This window comes from Poeciliopsis prolifica, unplaced genomic scaffold (assembly GCF_027474105.1).
Source record: "Poeciliopsis prolifica strain line A6 unplaced genomic scaffold, Auburn_PproV2 SCAFFOLD031, whole genome shotgun sequence".
NCBI classification, from domain to species: domain Eukaryota; kingdom Metazoa; phylum Chordata; class Actinopteri; order Cyprinodontiformes; family Poeciliidae; genus Poeciliopsis; species Poeciliopsis prolifica.
The window spans coordinates 3,550,176-3,570,336 of record NW_026562406.1 but is presented as its reverse complement, the minus strand read 5'-3'; the positions used below and the strand labels follow the sequence as shown (position 1 = coordinate 3,570,336).

Below are 20,161 nucleotides of genomic sequence, written 5' to 3'. Positions count from 1 at the left end.
TCTTTCCTTATTTGCACAAAACCACTGCAGTTACAGACTATTTGCCAAAACCACTTTTCAAAATCGTTGACTCCTTTTTTTATATGTTTTTGGGACATTCTACCAACAAAATTATGCCAGTGCACACTCTGGAATGTTGTTCTATCTCCTCAGAAAGAGCCAACAAAACATCTTAGCGAGTTCGTCTGACCATTTCGGACCCGTCAGTGTTTTTTCACACCACTTTTTGAGGAAGCTTAACCAACATTTGTTCTCTGCGAATGAGTTTCTCCTTCCAGTTCACACCAGTCATTTGGAGAATGTGCACACTGATGCCTTCCTGGAACAAACAGGGTCATTCCTGGCATAGTTTCTGGATGCTTGCACCTTTGTCTGGACGTGTGCAAACTGAACCCCTAACCACTTCTTCTGCACACCCCCTATTCGTACTTAATCTCATTAGAGATCAGTGTTTGTAGCTTCCATCATCAAACTCAGCCAATCAACGCTTCAGTTTAACACATACGTTTTGAAAAACAAGTGGATGTTTAATTCATATGTATGAATTGCAGCTTTGACTATAATAAGTAAAAAAGACGCATCATGAAGAACGAGAAAACCCATATGAGTCAAGAAATGTGCTTCATCATCTGGAAAATAATTCACATGTTTTCTACATCCCACTGCATGCCACCATTTTTATTCATAAACACCTGAAACAACTGCATTTAGCCCTCCTGAGCGAATCACCTTCAAGAGACATTTTTTCTTCAGATGCTCTCTCTCTATCACAGCTGGTCGTCTTCACGTCCTCCAAAGGTTCTTGATCAGACTCAGGTGTGGACTAATGAACAGCTCCAAATGAAAAGTCTGATCTCATCAGTGCTACTCCTTGAAGTCTGTGTGACTTTTTTTTTTTTTTTACGCGTATTTTCTCTTCATATTCAACCGTGCATGTTTGTGTGGGCAGGTGGCTTGTGTGAACTCATGAACCCATATTTACACGTGCAAAATCCTGAATTTATTGAGAGACAGTGGCAGTGGTCAGTCTTAATGCTTTTGAGAAACATTTACTAAAGGGCAAAAATATTCAACACTTGCTCATATAAAAGACATTTTTGTTGTCTTGCTATAGTCTGTCAGCTCAACCAGTGACAGGAAGGCATGTTTCTGCAGAGGCTCTGCAAATTAAACCCGTTTCTCCGCTTCTCCTTCAGTGATGTTCAAGAACAACAGTCACCTTCTGCTGCAGGAAGATCTCGCTCATTTTCAGGACATCCTCCGTTACCAGCAATACTGACTGGTTGCGTCAGTAACCAGCAGCTTCTCCCTGCTTCCTGTTGTCGGACTCGGCACAGATGCAGCCGCCCTTTTTCTCCACAGCGTTAACCACGTTGAAGAATCTGCTTGCTGTTTCGTTTTTGCGCCCCAAGTCTCTGAGAGCCTCGATTTCACCCTTGATCACAAACAAATCACCTTGTCAAACTTGGGTTCAAACTTCAATCTGTTTTCAGAGTCAGCGTAGACAACCGGAGTATCAATCGCCTCTTTGAGGCTCTTTCCAAACCAAAGATGGTTGATGAGAGTCTGAAAGAGAAAGAAAACACACTGACTACAGTGAGGCGCGTCAGATGATCCTAAACGCTCCCAGTGTGATCACCATGGACACATACAGAGGCCATCCCTGTCGTGATCATGCCCCCTCCACTCGCTCCAATCACCAGCGTCCTCGACTTTGACTTCAGCACAACGGGGGCCATGGAGGACGGAGGCCGCTCCCCTGGAAACACAACAAAACCAATAAATGACAAGACAGACAACTGCAGTTCAGACCGATGGCTGTCAGGAGAACAAGAGGAATGATTGGAAACGCTTCCAACAGAGCGCCAAATCAAGAAAGACATGGAGTTGATCTCAATGTGCCTCATCGTGTGTTCAATGTCTCTCATCAAGTTCTGCTTTATTGCTAAGAAGGAGAATATTTTTGCAAATTTCCCCTTTTACTGTTTTTGAGAAGTGCCCTGTCTCTAATGTGTTTCCAGACTCTCTCCGGTTTTCTTTCCCTTTTCCACCCTCAGGCACGGGGCCAGTGAAAGCATTTGAAGGCAGCATGCATATTTGCAAAGAGGAAGGAAAATTACATTTCTTATTTCGAAAAGCCTGACAAGCAAACTGTGTGATATCCAGATTCCCAGTTCTGAAGACAACTGGCTGCATTTTATCAAAGGGTTATTACGTCAAGGGGTCGTGGGGTTGAATGCAGGCTTTCTTTGTAGGTTTTTAAATATTCCTTGGTTAGGTAAAAATTATTCCAGAATCATTAAAACACTGCGTTTTAGCCTAAAATATACTCCTAATTTGACATTTCAGGTCAAAACATACAGAATCACTTGAGCATAACTGGTCTGGAAGCACATGTAGGGGATGTGGCAATTAGTTTCAAACCACATAAATAAGAACAAATATTTGTGATTTGCAGAAGAAGGCTGTTTTGGTTCTTTAATTTGGTTCCGTTTTAATGTTTAACTAGAAGAAAAAACTCAGCCAGCAGCAGATTAATACCAAACCATTGACCATCAAGGGAACCATCGCATCCCAGCACCCTGCAGGTTCATGATGCGCAGAAGCGCAGCAGTGGCGCCATCTACCGCCCAGCCGCCTCATTGCAGCATTTCTCTGGAAAATTCACACCGGTTGTTTGGAAGGTTAAAGGTGACACAATGAAATCCATAAATATGCCATGAAAAACGTTTAAATTGACTCTTCCTTGAATTAATTGAATGCGTCACAAAATTATTAACGCATCATTAAGTTATTAAATTCATCAGTAAGTAATTACATTTTTCATTAAATGAATAAATATGCAATTAAGCAATTCAATGTCCTTTGAAGTAATGAAATGTGTATTTTTAGAGAATGAATTCAAATAATAAAATGGCCCTTTAAAAAAAACTTTTATTTCATAGCATTTAATTTTTTCACTGTGTATTTATTTCATGGCTCTTGAGTGAAGCGGCCATGGAATAACTCAAAATGTCAAACTAAGTGAAATAATTGTATTTAAATATAGTTTTTGAATAAGAGTTTTCTTTTACAGGACATTTTGTTATTGAAATCCATTGTTTTAAGAGGTAGGGCTTATTTCGAGATATAGTTGATTATTTAATTGCATATTTTATAATTCCATGGTGTATTTAATTATTAATTTAATTACATTAGTGATTTTATGACACATTTAATCAATTAGTGGGAGATTTACATGCATGCTTATTGATTTCACTACGTTACTTGTGACCCTCCACAGATTAGTGTCAGGAGCGGACTTCCATACTGGGCTATTGCGGACTCATCTGATCAGGATGCGACACTATGAGTTTCTATTGATGACCTTTGTTCATAGCGTTCTAATTTTATGAGACTGAATTCTAGGTTTTTATCATCTGCAAGACATAATCATCAAAAACTACAGGAATATTACACGCTGCGTGTGGCGATACCACATAGATCTGTAAAAACAGATCACCTCAACTCAGAGATCAGTCTCTTCCTTTATGTTATGAGGTGGAAAGTTTCCTGCTGTCAAAGTTCAACAAGGCATGTTCTCAATCTGAGCTCATCTTGAACATCACAGAGGGAACAATGAACAAACAAAGCAGGTTTTTAATTTGCATGTTACATTTTAGGATTGACGCAGAGACCTGCAGATCAAGTACAAATACATTCGGACGGTTATTGCGCTGACAATCCAGAGTTCACCAATGCATGTCTATACAAAACTGGTGATAAAAATACATCTTTGGTATCTGCTACAAATGTGCCCTGGGTTGTGGAGGCCAGCGTTCGAAATCACTGTGACTTTTTGTCCCCCAGAACTATTAACAGAAACGAGATGCTTTTCAGTCACTTGAAGAAGAGCAAGATGTCGACGCTGAGTAATGGTGGTCAGTGGTCCTCCAGTGACGCCGACAGAAACCACATGTCTGTCGGGGTTTCCAGTGAAAATTAGAAAAGGTTTCAATGAAATGTAAACTTGGATGTTTACATCCCAAGTACAAACCCAAAAGTACAGTGACAGTATGCAAGATACTGATAGTTGCAGTTTTCATTCATGAGTTTCAATGAAGTACATATGAAAAGCATTTAATAAAAGGGGAAAAAAAACCATTTCAGACTTGCACCTAGAAAAGCACGCATAAACCTGCAGCGCCAAAAGAAAAGTCTCTTTTAATTTCCTCTTTCTTCTTCTTTTGTCCTTGTAACAACATGGTATGCAGTCTGTCAGGAAGGCATGTTTCTGCAGAGGCTCTGCAAATTACTGACTGGTTGCGTCAGTAACCAGCAGCTTCTCCCTGCTTCCTGTTGTCGGACTCGGCACAGATGCAGCCGCTCTTTTTCTCCACAGCGTTAACCACGTTGTAGAATCTGCTTGCTGTTTGGTTTTTGTGCCCCAACTCTCTGAGAGCCTCGATCACGCTCTAAAGAGAAGGGAAGTTAGATGAGGTTAGAGCAATGCAGCGTGCTTTCTGAACCTGAAACTGTCACAGACAAATCACCTTGTCAAACTTGGGTTCGAACGTCAATCTGTTTTCAGAGTCAACGTAGACAACCGGAGTATCAATCGCCTCTTTGAGGCTCTTTCCAAACCAAAGATGGTTGATGAGAGTCTGAAAGAGAAAGAAAACACACTGACTACAGTGAGGAGCGTCAGATGATCCTAAACGCTCCCAGTGTGATCACCATGGACACATACAGAGGCCATCCCCGTCGTGATCATGCCCCCTCCACTCGCTCCAATCACCAGCGTCCTCGACTTTGACTTCAGCACAACGGGGGCCATGGAGGACGGGGGCCGCTCCCCTGGAAACACAACAAACCCAATTCAGACCGATGGCTGTCAGGAGAACAAGAGGAATGATTGGAAACGCTTCCAACGGAGCGCTAGTGAATGAAAGTCAGGCAGAGAGAGAAAGCCGTGGAGCTAATTTTGGCCAGTCTCGTCTTGTGTTCAGTATCGCTCATCAATTTCTAGGTTACTATTGATAAGGGGAATATTAGCTATTAGAAGTAGCAAACACACATGCCTTACAATTCTTCTTCCCCCTTGAATACTCAGATTTCCATGCTCTTCACTGGCTTTGAACCTAATTGTGACACTTTTGTCACTTTTTTTTAATGTATGAAACACCGACAAGTGTAAGATGCACTCATACTCATCCACCCTGAGTTAGCACCTTTCACCACAATAATCGTCATGCTTGCGACGCTCTCTGAAAGCGTCGCAAGCAAGTTTGTTGGGACGGTTTTAAAACCGCAGAAATAAATGGTGCATTAGGAACATTTTCTAACAGACTGGTTTTGTCTATTAAAGTATTTTGGCTGTTTTGCTTTGGGTTCAATTTTCATGTTCAAGAAAAGGAAAAGAAGAGCCAGCGGCTTTATGAGTCGGTCATCTGATACTGAAAGGCTTTCAGCTACATGCAAATGAGTACCATGTTTACTGCACACCAAACACGTGAATAGATAATAGGAGTGGAAGCTGCACTGCAAAACCACAAAATATTATCAAGTAGTTTTGGTCGAGTCACCAGTGCAAGCACTTGAAATAAGACAAAACAAAATATAAGAGCTTGTTTTTAGTTAATAATTCCTTAATACTGATGAAAAAGTATAGGTTGCACTGGTATATTATTAATCTTATAACAAGACATTTCAAAAGTGAAACTAGTACATTTTCCTCAATGTCAATTAATTATTTACTTAAAACGAGCTCTTGCATCTTGCTGAAAAGTTATTTTGTCTTATTTCAAGTGTACCAAGATATTTTCACTGGTAACTGGACCAAAACTACTTGGCAAGACTTTTCTGTTTTTGCAGTGTGGGTAGAAGCCATCCCAAAACACAGGAAGCGAACGAGGCCGGTTAAAAGAAAGAGGGCATAACCTATCTTTCTCCCAATCCAGGCAGCTCCACTCGCAACACAAACAGGCAGACATGGACACAAGTTGTTCCCAACCAACCACAGTAAACGATGAAAATGCGTCAGGTTCGTCTGATTACCGGGAAAGACGTTCTCGACCCTTTTGCAAAAGTCCCACAGCTCGTTGTTCAGGAGTATTCCAGTGCTGGGAGAATAGACCTGGGAGCCAAATCTGTTAAGAACATGTGCAAGTCAGCGTGACGACACACAGCACGCAGTTTCTTTACTCTGACTCCAGAACGACAATAAACAGGGAAAAAGAGCAGGAGTTATCAGGCTCTGACATGCGGTTGATGGTGCTGGTGGCAGCGACGGCCGACCCGTCTTCGGCCAGGACAGACACGTGCGTGGTACCCAGACTGTCCAGAGACGTGGTGAGATTGTAATACTGCTCATCGTGTGTCCTGTTGCTGCTGATCAGGGTCCCTATGTGTTTGGCAAAACTTTCTGCTATTATTTTCTTTGCCATCTGTGAAAAGCAAAGGAGAACGCACAGAAAAATGAAATAACAACAGTTTATTTTTATTATTATTGTATTTGGGTTATTTTCACTCATTTGGCTTTCGATGCTATTTTGCTTTTAAAAGCTTTAAAACTTTACAGTCCAACCATTTCAAACCTGTCATTTGAAAAGACGGAGGGGACTTTTTTTTTGGAGGACAATTTTCACTGATAAACCGGGTAAAACGTATAGAGGATATTACTAACCCTGACTAAAAACACACCTACTTAAATCAAAGTGGAGGGCAACAGGATCTGCATTATGACGTTTGACAAGAGGAAAAGCAGGAGTGACTTTCCACAGCATGCTTGTGAATGCAGGACACTCTGGAACACGGACCACATGCAAACGCTGCTCCAACAAACTCACTACTGACTCCACTTCAGCTGGCTAAGGTCGAACAGACCATTTAAATTTGTCAGTCAAATTCGGTGTGGAAGATTATGATTCTGCTTCACAGGATTTTCAGGAACTGAACCATATCCAAGCTCTACTTTTTTGTCAGGTTTCTACAATATTACATCAAACGTTTTTCAGCCAGTCGGTCCAGGGGTTGCAGAAATGTCCTTCTTACTTTCCCTCCATTAAAATAACAAAATTAAAATTACAATAATGCACAGGAAGAAAGAAAAGGAAAAAGTGCTGATTTGAGCTTCACATTGTATCCAATTTGTCAATTGCGCGTTTGACAACTTTGCGTTTAACACAATTGATATCAATCCACTTATCCATATCACAACCAAATTATTAAAGCAGTCGTGTTACCAAAGTGAAATCATTGTTAAACCTACTGCATCGATGGTATGATGCGTTTACTGGTTGAAAAAAAAAATGGATTAACAGCTTTTTGACCATGCGGTCAGGGCCAGGAATGCAAAAAAAAAAAACTAAACTCAAAAAAAACATGATTTCAATCAGCAGCTAATATGTAAATCCAGCATTATTTGTAAATCTATTAACACGCATATTGAAAGTTTAATTTGATACTTACTGATTCTGATTGGAAGCGTGGGTCCCGAATGTGCCTCTTTAGTCCATTGGCAAATTTAAAAGCTTCAACATAGCGGTGATAAAACCCAACCTTTTCCTCAACAGAAAGAGGGGTCGACCTCATCTGATACTCTGCAAACCAAAATAATAGTTTACTTAAATATAGATCTTAAAGGGACAGTATTATGCTTTTTTCTTTTACAGCACAATAAAGCAGCTACATTACCTTCAGTTGTTATAAAAATGCTATCCATATCAAATATGACTTTTCTTTACGTCCTGATATAACGCCTTGAAATTGGGTCACTGTCTCTTTAAAAATTCCAGTTCTTTCTGAAACTCCTTCAGGAAGTCACCACAACATGACTCCTCTATTAACCCTTCAACAAAATGTTTTTGTTAGTTTCACCAGTTGTTTGCTAATTTCTACTGGCTAGTCTGAAGGAGCTGAGTGAGTGAGTTGCAGGAAGGGCTGCTCTGTGAGGCGGGAGCTCAGATGCTGCAGCTCTGAGGAGGAGCTAAACCTCGAAGGCGGAGCTACGTCTCACCTAGTGTTTTGCAAAGGTGAATGGTTGCCACGGGAGATTCAAGGACTTCTCAAACATGAATCAAGGAAACACGCCAGGTGTGTTTTTGAAGAGGGAATAACATTATAACACGGTGAAAAGTCAATAAAGTTTACATGAGACGTCCCTTTAAACTGAGTTGTCAGTAAACATTGGTCAAAAAATTAAGAATAAATGTTCTGAAAGGTAACGTTCCCTCATTTTGGGGGGAGTAAAAAGTAAAAAGAAACAGCGGCTCTGATGTCTGCGTCCGACAGCAACCTTTCATGATGTTGAGGACGAGGGTGAGGAGCGGTCCTCCTGACGGGGGCGGGGGTATGTACATCTGGTACTCTCCCATTGGGACAACCCACGCATCGGTCTCTGTGGCCTCGTATGATGCCAAATCCTCCAGTGTGAGCTTTCCTCCTGGGCAAAAACAATGAAACGAAAGCAAAAATCTTTGTTTTGCCGAAGCAAAAATCGTGAAAGTCCTTTGCGGTCCACATAATCTCTGATGCTTAACAGATCTGGGGCGGTCTGAGTGGGCACTGTGTTCATTTGTAAACTCTGAAGGCAATACCTTTCTGCTGCACGTCACGGACTAAATCCTCCGCTACTCTTCCGCTGTAGAAGGCGTCCGCTCCTTTGTTTGCAATCAGCTCCAAAGTGTCGGCCAGTTTCTCATACTTGATCACGTCTCCGGTCTTCAGCAGGTTCCCATTTTCATCTGAATACAGTTTCCTGAGAAGAGAAAGAGGAAGAGAGACGTGTAAATCTGTATCCCTCAGATTTCTGAGCCAGACTTAGTCTCTCTTAAGACACAGTCTGTTTCTGTCCACCTTAGGGGCAGCGAAAAGTTAAAGGCTGAGATGGTCAATCCTAGGACCGGAGGAATAGGGAATCCCTCTCTGGCCAGCTTGATGGTCGGCTGGAAGAGCGTGGCCCACGGCAGTTTTCCATAACGTTTGTGCGCCAATTCTAGGCCTCGAATTTCCCCCGGCACACCAATCCATTTGGTTTCTGCACAGATGGAGAAAGGGACAGAGTTTGAGTATCTCAGCTTTTCTGACAGCCTTTACTTCATTTCTTGATATTACTGTGCATTTAACGCTGCGTCAGTCGTAAACATCGTCTACCTTTCAATCAAAAACTCTTGTTCTGGCTTTCTTGATCCCCTTGAACTACGTTTTCATCCACTGACACGCAAGTTTCTTAGTATCTACGCCTGGATAAAGCTGCTGAAGAAGTTGGGTGACAGAGCATTGAAATGATACATCTGTTTTAAGTTGGAAGTTTACAGCCAGCCCTCCCGGCAGATTCCAAATCCAATTTAGACTTTGAATAGGCCATTCCTATGAGACGGGCGGTGTATCTCTGATGGCAAATGTGTGTCACAGTTCTCACACAGCAGAAGAGCAATAACAAGCTCTGCTCTGGAGCGTAGCAGAGTTCACTAACAGTGACTTTTATTAGGTGTTTTGTATTTACCTACTTTTTGGTTGCGTTTGCTATTATTGTAATGTATCAGGCTTCCTTTGAAAAGCGCCAACCTTTTTTTTTTCTCTCACAAAAACCGACAAGAAAAAGATGATGACTCTGACAAAAAGCGAAAACGACCTGATGGTGTGTAGGATATTTCCTGAACAGACCGATTCAGAGTGTATGTTGCATAAAATTTGAATAAAATACATGACTTTTTCTAGTCTACAAGCGTGAAGTATTACAGCAGGTCCAGAAAAAAAGTGAAATAAAAAAAAAATGACAAAACGGAAATAAGCTTTGTGCGAATGTTTTCATACCACACCGAATTCCTCAAGATCACCGAGGCCTGCAAGAGAGCTGATAACATGTAGGGTGGAGAAGAAAAAATAAATAAACATCTCTGCAGATAAGGAAGCACATTCGTTTGTCTACCTACCATCCGAGCTAAATGGACAGGACTTCACCAGATCAGGGTCCACCTTTGACGGCGCGGTCTCCCTGGAGTTGATGATCTGCACTTGACCTTTGACAGGACATTGACGGAATCGTCAGTCACCGTTATTGCATCGACGACACGCGTTTGGCTACATGTGGACACTTCCTCACCAGATGTGTTCATCACTGTGAAAATGGCGCCCCCTCCGATCCCCGCGCTCTGCGGGTTCATGATGCCCGTGCACAGAAGCGCGGCGATGGCGCCATCTACCGCCGAGCCGCCTAGTTTCAGCATGTCCCTGCAAAAAAGTATACATGCCGGTGTTACTGCCGCGAGGCGAACGTTCTCACTTTGCACACGCGTGGGTGTACGCCGAGCCCAGCCGCGTCGGAAACGAACTGCACCCCACAACATCCTTTCTGACTGAGTTTCAAACTTTTACACATCACCGATGCGCTTCTCTGTGCAAAAGAGCGCAAATGACCAATAAGGATAAACGCGAGGATGTCATCTGTGACATCGCGGGAAATAACGCAGATATGAACAGTTTTCCAACGACTGATGAAGAGAAAAGTGCTCGGCACTTCTCACCTTCCGATCTCGGAGCATTTCCTCGTGTCTGCAGCCACGGCGGCTTTCGAGAAAGTGTCGTCCGAGCACGAGCGTCTCGTAGTGACAGCAATGATCACAATGATGGCGATCAGAGCACCGCCGAGCAGCAAGCAACAAGTGTACACCTTGGCCTTGGATCTCGCCATGTCTCGCCGTGCGCCAGGCTGATGAACTGAGCGATCTGCGGGAGTGAAGGAAGAGCTGCGCACCTGGTCGGACCAGAGGGGGCGGGCACCGCGGGGCCCCTCTGCACATCAAGAGGAGGCTCCTTTAGGCTCCTTTTAGGTTTTGTTTGATGGAAATATGCGGAAATGCAACTGGAAGCAAAAATCCCCCCATCCCCCTACACACACACACACACACACACACACACACACACACACACACACACCCAGCCCCCCCCCGCCCCCCACACACACACACACATCCAAAAAACAACCAAAACTACAGATTTTAAAAATAACCCAACTGGTTTTCTTTTCTTCTTCTTCTTTTTTCAAATCCAGACCAGGCTTGATTAATCATTTTGGCTGGAATTTTAATAACAAAAATAATAACAAGAAAATAATGATATTAGTAATATCATTAACAATAATCATGATTATGATGTGATGATGATGATGATGATAATAATAATAATAATAATAATAATAATAATAATAATAATAATAATAATAATAATAATAATAATGGGCATTGCCATTGTTGATTTTATGGTTAAATCAAAAGTTTTAACGTAAAAGAAAAATGAGAAAAATGTTTTAACTACCGGAAAAAGTCTTAAATTGAGCACAAAACAACTGATAACATAAATGTACAAATGTAAAATGGAGAAATGACTGTTTTCAATTCTTCTGTTTCTTGCTGTCATGTCAGTGCAGCGAGGCGCAAATCGTCAACAAACAGAAAATTCAGAATAGGATGTAAAAAAAAAATTATAAGGCGGCATTAATGATTCACTGTGACAAAATGTTTCTCAGTCTGCAATCAAATTAAGAGTTGTTTAGTACAGACAACGTGACTGACAAAAGAGTTTACACTTTTCATATTTCCTCTTTATTCAACAAGTCGTCTGAGTGGAGGGAAGCCTGAAGCTCTCTCCTCCCATTAAAGAGCAGCCGGGGTTCTTCCGCCTGTCCAGCTTCCCCGCCCCGCCATCACGACCGCTGTGACGAAAACCTGGGAGGACGCGGAGCATCCTGGGAAATGCTGTCTGCGGGCGACATGCGGAAGAGGGGACTAGCGCACAAACGGAAGTGGACAAACTGTACTTTCAAAGTAAAACCATTTGAGACAGATTGGGAACAACATGTGCTGGATATTATCACCCTTTGTGTTTCATCTGCGTCTCCCACGTCAGTGGTGCCCAACCCGGGTCGTCACTGCTGCCAGAAACATGGGATAGTTTTCAGCCTTTCTTTGGTTTTATCATCGTCCCGCAAGTTTCTCCACGTCGGTCTCTGGCCTGCTGGTTTGCCTTCATGAAGCTGTTCGTTTGCAGGTGTTCTCTGACATCTGTTTTCATGAAACATCTGGGTTTTTTACTTATATTAAATCACACTGGCTCGGAGGACTTTCCCTCTCACGCTATGTGTTGCTCCGTCACATAAAACGATAATTAAATGACCTGAAACCTGTGCTTAATTATTTATTTATTTATTGCAGGGCTTTATTTTGAAAGGAACAAGCGGAACCAGACGGTGATACTCCCCAACGTGACTGACTCTGGGTGTCTTCCCCAGAGAAGCGTCAGTATTTACATCAATATTTTCTGAAGGCATTTCCGACACTCTCTGTTCGCCTCCGACAGGGATTCCGCCCGTCGGTAGGACCGCTTCCGATACACACATTATCATTATCATTATTACTATTATCATTATTTTCTTCTTCTTCTCCATATTTAGTCCCCCTCTCCCGCTCCGTGCAAGGGGGGCGAGCTCCGTCCGTCTTCGTGTGATTTGGAGCGGACTCCTGTGATGTTGCTGCGCGGCCCCCGTCTGCCGTGTGCACTGCAGTGGTGCGCAGCGTCGCCTGGAGAAACACCTGTGCGCCTCCGCTGTCCGCCGGGCGGCCTCGGCCACGCATGCTAAGTAGGTATGGATGTGCACCAAAAAAAATAAAAAAATAAAAAAATCAGCGCACCAACTACGATATACACGCGGCAGCATCGGACACGGGAGAGCATGGGGTTCTGCTCTGTTCTTGCCATCGGCTTGTTTACCAATGGTCGCTCCCTCGTATGTTTTGCTCGTGGGTTTGAATGGCAGCTGATAGCTGCAACTCTTCCACTCTGATGGCTTGGAAACAAAAGGGGTAATAAGTGTGTGTGGGGCGTGGGGGCGTCTTGATGCTGTCAGGCAGGATGGAGGGGAGGATCTGCTGGAGCAGGAGAACCGGACCATTTTTGGTGAGAGCGCACCGTGGAGTGATCACAGCTGACGCATTGCACTCCTGGCCTTGTGGTTGCTGTTGCTGCTGCTGCTGGTCCATTCGCATTATATAATCACACTCATGTAATGCAGCCTTCTTTTGATACCAAGACCCCCCCACATCCCCAACAACACACACACACACACCCTCCTCTTCCCCCAGGAGGCATTTATGCAGCTCCTGCTGAGCATCCTATGAATGCCAATTATAACTGTGGGTGGGTTTCAACTATGTTTATGTTTACATAATTGTGTGTTTTGTGTGTATGTGTGTGGTGCTCAGTCACAGGAAAGGGAGAGATTTGTTTTAAATGCAGCAATGTATCCATGACTCATGGCTTTATAAAGTGCAGTACAGAGGGAGTGTGTGTGTGTGGAGGGCTGGATTCTCGTTTCTGCTCACTCTTCGTATGTGTGTGTGTGTGTGTGTGTGTGTGTGTGTGTGTGTGTGTGTGTGTGTGTGTGTGTCAGTCATGTTCAAGTCCAGCAGGCGTTTATTACATGCGGTGAATCAAGACGGCAATTTGCTAGTATAAAGAGACATGTGTTACATTTGGTGTACTTATGCCAAAACCATGGCAAAGAATATTGGGTTTCTCCTGCAGTAGGCCTGGGTCAGTGTAAGATGTTCATGCTGTGAAAACCTGTGGGTTCAACGAATGCCACAGTTTCGCAGTATCTAGACGTAAAAAATTGTGAAACAAACGTCAATTAGAGATGCAGCCATCAGACATCCTTTGGCCGACACCGGTTCCCCGTTGTCTTTGAGGTCTTGCCTGCTGCTTGTGATTATTCAAAATTTTTCTCTAGGGACTGTAAAATCAAGCAATACATATGTTTTAGTTACTTTGAAGGAGTTGGTAGATTTGAATTCAACTAGTAGTTAACAAATTCAAATATTAAATCCACTTGTGCATCAGGGCACTTGACCCTCACCTGTGTCTGTTCATTACTGAACTAAAAAAAAGTCAAGCAAGGTCCATGTTATCGATTGACTGAAAATGGAGGGCGATGCATGTAATGAAAAGGCAAAAACATATTTATACTTCTTTTCAGTATTTAATATGCTGATTACCAATCGGAGCCAATCCAGGGAAGGCCAGCAGCTTCCAGACTCTTGAATCGTCCGTCACCACCTGTGAAAAAATGAAGCTCCTCTGTCTTCTCCCAGTGATAACAAACAAACAAAAAAAACAATCAGAGCCCAGAGGCAGGTCTTACAGCTGTCAATCACAATCTTGTGTGGCGCTGCTCATCACCTTTCACCCCCATCCCCTTCGCGCTCTGCTACCGCTATAGCTTTTTCCCATCAGCAGATCCTGTTGTGAACGCTAAGGCTAGTTAGCATAGCTACCGATAATGCTGGACGAACAGTTTTCCTGTTGCGGTGAGTTGTTTCTTTGCCATTAGCACATTTAGGAGCGAGTACATGAGATTGAGTGGCAGCGCTGAAACCGTCCTCCTGGCTCTGATTGGTTGGTTTTGGTCAGGAACTGCTTTCCAAAACCATTCTGCCGCCATTCTTTCTGATGGCAGCAGTAGCTCAGGAAGGCGACGGAGGGAATGGGTCTTTTCACAGTTTATCTGTCTCCTAACATGCTGTCAAGACCTGGTGACAGTGGAAAACATATTTTATAAAAGTTTCATACTGCAGTTTCAACAAACAGTCACGCTCGTCTGCTTGTCCGCTGTTTCCGTGCCGTGACGCGTCTTGTTTTTTAACACCAGAAAATACTTCTAATGCAGATGGCTTCTTTCACTCAGATGACTTGCAGTGTGCAGCAGCAGGTGCGGGAGGGGCAACGTCACTCTACTCTGTTTTGTACAGCAGGAGAAAACTGTTCACACCGGTATCTTCTCTAACTTCTCATAAACTGTAAAATATAGCGAAACCTCTGGGTTTGAATCCCAAACTCGAACAAAGTCCATATACCTTAACACTGGTAACCAATCCCTGCCCTCTCAGCACACTCCCAACACTGTGAAATATTACATCCTGTTCTCTTCTGTCTCCCTTCCCCTCCTTTTGTCTATGTTTTGCAGAGAAGAGACAACCCTAAGGCAGGTGTCTGTCTGCGTTTGTCGGAGAGAGAGAGGCGCGAAGGAGTCGCGCAAACACTTCACGGCCCGACACCATGCAAGCAGAAACCTACACTCACCGCAGAGCGCTGAAATGCTAGACCTGAAGAGCGAGAGTGTCACATCCAATCAGCAGACTGTTTACATCAGAGGCGGCCACAGGAGCCGCTTGACACCAGACTCCATAACAGCAAGCGAGTGGTTTAAGGCCCCCTTCAGTCACAATCAAGAAACGACGCATTAACCGATCCTTCATCACCACTTTGTACTTCTGTTGGGTTCAGCAGCCCAGAGGCGAGCTGAGATGGAGTGGTCGCTGGAGAGCGTGAGGGAGATGGTGGCTGGCGGGATGCAGTCTGTGAGGGAATGCGAGATCTGTGTGTTCGCCATAGCCATGTGCGTGCTGCTGCTGTTCATGTGGTACTGCTATAGAGTGGGCCGCGAGCACGGCACCAGCCCCTTGCGAGGGAGGTACCTGAGCGGCACCAGCCGGATCGGAGGGGTGGTCGGGGGTTTCATGAGCTCAGACTGTCGGGGCAGGGGCAAAGGGAAGCACGGGTCACTTCTGGAAGAGCAGAACGGCTTCGCCTTCTGCCAGTCGTCCGAGTGCTTTCGTTGCACCAGCGCCGGCGAGAGCCTGAACCAGAGGCTCTACCACAGCCTCCAGGAATACGCCAAGCGCTACACCTGGTCCGGTATGGGCCGCGTGCACAAAGGAGTCCGCGACCAAGGCCGGTACCTCAACAGCCGGCCAACTATCCAGCGGCCCGAGGTCTTCTTCCTTCCCGACCTGCCCTCGGCGCCGTTCTTCTCCAGAGAAGTGCAGAGACACGACGTGGAGCTGCTGGAGCAGAGCTTCCCCGCCCTTCTGGCCGAGTTTGAGAGCATCTATCACCAACCCCCGGCCCGCAGCGGCTCTTCCCTCCCGCCGGGCTGGAAGGCTAACGGCACGCCTCGCGGTCAATGGTGGACTTACTACCTGGTGAACCAAGGCACCCCTTTGGTCCTCAACGTCAGGAGATGTCCGCGCGCGTGGCGGGTGCTGGGTCAGCTGCGCACTTTCATCGCCAACAATGTCTTTGGAAATGCCTGCTTCTCCGTGCTGACGCCCGGAGCTCTCATCACGGAACATTACGGTCCAACAAATGTCAGGCTGCGCTGCCACCTGGGTAAGAGGGTTAAGTGAACTGAAACAGAAGAGGCTCGTTATGTGTTAACCTCAGTGCAGCATTTATAAGCAGAAGTAAAGTGTGCTTTACTTCTTTTGACTCAATTCTCTTGAGTAATGGAGGCGGATGGCTGAAATGTGCCAAACGTTATTATTGGTCTCTCTGCACCTGAGCTCTGGTTTTATTTCCATCTGTGTCCTTACAGCAGCCTGTAAGGACACAGAGACTATGGATGGAAGTTGGATGGCAACGAAAAGCATTTTTCTAATTTTACACTTGACACATGGATAAAGCTGTTATTTTCTCCTCTGCCAGGTCTCAGAGTGCCTCCGTCCTGTGAGCTCGTCGTCGGTGGAGAGCCACAGTGCTGGTCTGAGGGCAGCTGTCTGCTTTTTGACGACTCCTTCCTCCACAGGGCGTTCCATGACGGTAAGAGGGATCAAAACTGCCACAGTCTGATGTAAGAAACATAGAAAACCTTCCAAAAAAAAAAAAAAGTCAGCCATTGATTTTTCTTTTTGTCTTTCTCCCTTTCTTTGAAATGTTGTTTGCGTAGGCAACCCAGAGGACGGCCTCAGGGTGGTGTTCATGGTGGACCTGTGGCATCCCAATGTGGCTGCTGCCGAGAGACAAGCTTTGGATTACATTTTTACCCCGGGCCGCTTAGAGGACAGGGAAGGGAAATAGTCGCGAGTGAGAAACCATTATGTTTGAGTGAGAGACCGTCGGAGTTTAGCGTCTGTACGATTGGGGAGCGGCTCTTTCTCTGCCTCCAGACCAGCTTTTCACGTTCACTGTGTACATATTCTCCAGCTCTCACAGTATTACTCATGACTCCACTCTGCAGATAACCAGACATTGGGCCTCTCTTATCAACTGCCTTCTCACCTGTGGAGCCATAAAGCATCACAGTAAATTAGTACGGTCTTGTTGTATTGCCTATACGTAGAACACGTCAGCCAAACCTTGTCAGTTTTAAACATTTTAATTTTGGTAACATACTTAAGAGGTCTCGTTGTACCTCAAGTTTTCCTATACGTCGATGAGTTATCAGTGTTTATTTCAAAGCTTCATGTTTCCTTTCAGTTTATCGCGTTTACACAGATTGGTTCCTTTTCGATCTGCATGAACGTATTGAAAAGTGGACGCAATTGTCAAAGACATTTGAATTCAAGGGATATTTAAATGTCTTTGAAACGGCGAAGCACTCCAACAGAGGTGTCTGCTTCGCTGTTTAAAAGTCAAAGAGCAGAGTAAGCCCGATGACGAGAAAGTACACACATCTCAAAGGAAACATTTTGAAATGATAAAATGATGTCAAACAGCCCATCGCCATGGCTTTTGGCATCCGGGATTTCTGATTTCTGATTTTGTAAGGGTTAGCCGTCTTTGCCAGGGACCAGGGAGTTTCAAGAGAAAGACCGAACAGAACTGTTGCAGAAATACGTCATTCAGATGGGTTTTTCCTTTTAGGCACTAACACAAAGTGAACAGGACATAACAAGACAGAACAGATCGCTGAACTCCAGCTGGGGGTATTTTCTGAGCTTGAAAATAGAACTAAAGAGGGCAACTTAAACCTGTTTTCATAGACGATGCTTAAGATGCACTTGGAGAACTCTAAAGGAAGCACACACTGAAATTCCCACCATTATTCAACAATCATGCAAATGATTAATATTTATTTATTTACAGCACATTGTTTGGATTATAGTTTAACTATATTTACTGTACATTAACCTTCATGGTTAAGATGCCATTTTTCCTAAGTACCAAAACTTCTGGTTCTTATATCTGTTATTTATACTCTTCACTACGGGACCATGCTGGACCGTTCTTGCTGTTCGATTACAAATGACTGAATGTTTATCTGCATATATTTCAGTGTTGTAACTAATCGATCCCTACGTTGCATTTTTCAAACTTTGGGTTGATTTTACAGAAGCAAAAGAAAAAGGCAGTTCTGTGTATGGACCTGGAGATTGTTTGTTTTGGTCACCAGCTGAAGCAGCTGAGCTGTTTGGTGTAGATAAGGAGCGGAGTGCATGCGAGGTTTTCAATTAACCGAATCCATTCGTGACATTTCTTAGAACATTATGGGTCCATAGGCCAACCAGTTTGGTCAACTATTAATGAAGCCTCTTTTAACAACATGGAGATCCTGCCTACATTCCCAAAAGGGCTAAAAAAAACCCCATCATTTGGTATTTTCTTTTATGTGTCTCTACAACTCCAGTTTCATTTGCATTCACATGTTCAGCATTGGAGCACTGTTTACATTTCTCTGGATGACTGGATTCCAGTCACAATGTCAGTGATTGTATTACCCTCACAACTAGCAAAAAGTCACAATTACGCAGTTTTTTTTTGTTTGTTTGTTTTGTTTTTGTTAACCTACACTTAAAAAAACACAAACAACAAGCACATCGAGCCACATTTAAGCAGCACAGAACTGTTTCATAAACAGGAAGGGATGACTTTTAATTTTTAATGAAGGGCTGGGTACATTAAACCAGGGAATCTTGGTTTAACATCCAGACAAAACAGGCACTGCAATCTTTTTTTTTTTTCCTTCTCCATCTTTTTACGTCAGGAATAGGATTTGATAACTGAGGTCCAATGTCGGCGATGACTTGAATGTTTACAGTTGTGGATGCTCTCTCCGCGCCTGCCCAATGTGGCGGGCACTTGTGCTCCCCATTGGAAACCAATCCTGTTTTCACTGGACATGGCTGCATAAGTACATTTCAAGTTGCAAATCGGCCTGCAGCGAAACAACCTTTTCTTTATTTATTGGTGACATTTACTAAGCTCTTCGAATTTGGTCGTATTTGATAACACCAGGTTTGTATTTCTGTAAATACGTTTGGCGTGGAAAGGAACCCGAAACCCGGAATGACGCTTTAACTATTGTGTTGTCTTGATTTTTACAGCTAAAGTGATTGCTAAAGTCATCCTCCGACTGAACAAGCCTACCATGAAAAACAAAACAAACAACAAAAAAAACGACGTTTTTGATAGATTTGATCGGTACGTTCTGTGAAATGTTTATGAAGTACTCTCTTTGTTGTTCTGTGGTGTTTTCTTTAGATCACTGTAATTTTGCAGCTCGGTATAAAAGAAGGCACCGACCCGAACTCGCTCCTCACGCCTCCATGAATAAAATGACTCCCCTAGGCTTTTACTCGTCCCGCTGCAGCTCAAGCAACCCGCGTTCAGTTCCGATGTTTACAAAGCCGCGGCCATTTACACGCCATCGAGCGACGCCAGACGACACTGACTACTATGTTGAGCTGTGCATTGTTGGGTTTGAAGATCAACAGCGACAAGCGGCGCATGGAGAAACTTCCAGCGCGCTGGCTCTGTGCACCCATTTTGTTTACATTTGGATTAAGGATTTTGTCCTTCAACACTTTCTTGTGTGGGTTTTTGAACAGTATTTCTGTACATTTAATAAATGGTGGAGTATCTTATATAACCAGCTTGTGTCAGGGGGGTCTTCACTTTTGCACAAACGTCGCGGATCCGAATCTAATTTCTTTAAGCTTTACAGTTTCGGTTGCGTCTCTCAGGTCACTGAATAGAGCTGTTTGGGGAATTAGGCCAGCCGTGCAATCTCTTCTTTAGCACTAACAAAAGCGGTGTGGTAAATGTGTAATCAATACTTGGGGAGGATTTCTGGGGAGGACTGCATCCCCCCTGAAAAGCGTCCATCAGCAACAGCATTTACCAACCAGCGGAGGGACAACTAGGAGTCAGAATCACATTACTGGAAAAAATGCAGTTTGGATCGACAAGGATTCATTTTGGTTTCCAGAAGCTATTTATTCTGCTTTCGAAACGTTTAATAACATTTTGATTGTTACGGAATCAAAGTGAAAGATTATGTAGATTAATTAGATGATGTATGTTTTCACACATTTGTTAAAACACCTGAAAAAAGATTATCTTCGAAAGA

At 43.8% G+C, this 20,161-nt stretch overlaps 2 protein-coding genes across 3 annotated transcripts; one reads left to right on the top strand and one right to left on the bottom strand.

Moving 5' to 3' along the window:
• Positions 1-3,621: 3,621 nt before the first annotated feature.
• On the bottom strand, positions 3,622-10,805 carry ggt5a (gamma-glutamyltransferase 5a). The gene is made up of 12 exons (XM_055050926.1): positions 10,506-10,805; positions 10,085-10,212; positions 9,915-10,001; positions 8,836-9,016; positions 8,577-8,737; positions 8,276-8,422; positions 7,450-7,580; positions 6,241-6,425; positions 6,037-6,128; positions 4,730-4,836; positions 4,533-4,643; positions 3,622-4,454 (listed from the first exon to the last, which is right to left on the bottom strand). Exons 1-12 carry the CDS (start codon positions 10,670-10,672, stop codon positions 4,308-4,310), a joined length of 1,644 nt encoding a protein of 547 aa, XP_054906901.1. The 5' UTR covers positions 10,673-10,805; the 3' UTR covers positions 3,622-4,307.
• Positions 10,806-12,228: 1,423 nt separating this feature from the next.
• Positions 12,229-19,681, top strand: asphd2 (aspartate beta-hydroxylase domain containing 2). 2 transcript variants are annotated; one of them, XM_055050838.1, is made up of 5 exons: positions 12,229-12,351; positions 12,431-12,616; positions 14,999-16,203; positions 16,519-16,632; positions 16,760-19,681. In XM_055050838.1, exons 3-5 carry the CDS (start codon positions 15,339-15,341, stop codon positions 16,888-16,890), a joined length of 1,110 nt encoding a protein of 369 aa, XP_054906813.1. In that variant the 5' UTR covers positions 12,229-12,351; positions 12,431-12,616; positions 14,999-15,338; the 3' UTR covers positions 16,891-19,681. The 2 variants fall into 2 exon arrangements, with proteins under 2 accessions (XP_054906813.1, XP_054906812.1); XM_055050837.1 differs by having other exon boundaries at positions 12,431-12,620.
• Positions 19,682-20,161: the final 480 nt, after the last annotated feature.

Excerpts from the sequence above, each read along its gene's own strand:
- ggt5a (XM_055050926.1), bottom strand. The coding sequence starts at position 10,672 with ATGGCGAGATCCAAGGCCAAGGTGTACACTTGTTGCTTGCTGCTCGGC. Across the intron at positions 6,426-7,449 it reads CACGCTTCCAATCAGAATCA|ATGGCAAAGAAAATAATAGC; the intron begins GTAAGTATCAAA and ends TGCTTTTCACAG. Across the intron at positions 4,837-6,036 it reads GGTCGAGAACGTCTTTCCCG|GGGAGCGGCCCCCGTCCTCC; the intron begins GTAATCAGACGA and ends TTGTGTTTCCAG.
- asphd2 (XM_055050838.1), top strand. The coding sequence starts at position 15,339 with ATGGAGTGGTCGCTGGAGAGCGTGAGGGAGATGGTGGCTGGCGGGATG. Across the intron at positions 16,204-16,518 it reads CAGGCTGCGCTGCCACCTGG|GTCTCAGAGTGCCTCCGTCC; the intron begins GTAAGAGGGTTA and ends CTCCTCTGCCAG. Across the intron at positions 16,633-16,759 it reads CCACAGGGCGTTCCATGACG|GCAACCCAGAGGACGGCCTC; the intron begins GTAAGAGGGATC and ends TTGTTTGCGTAG.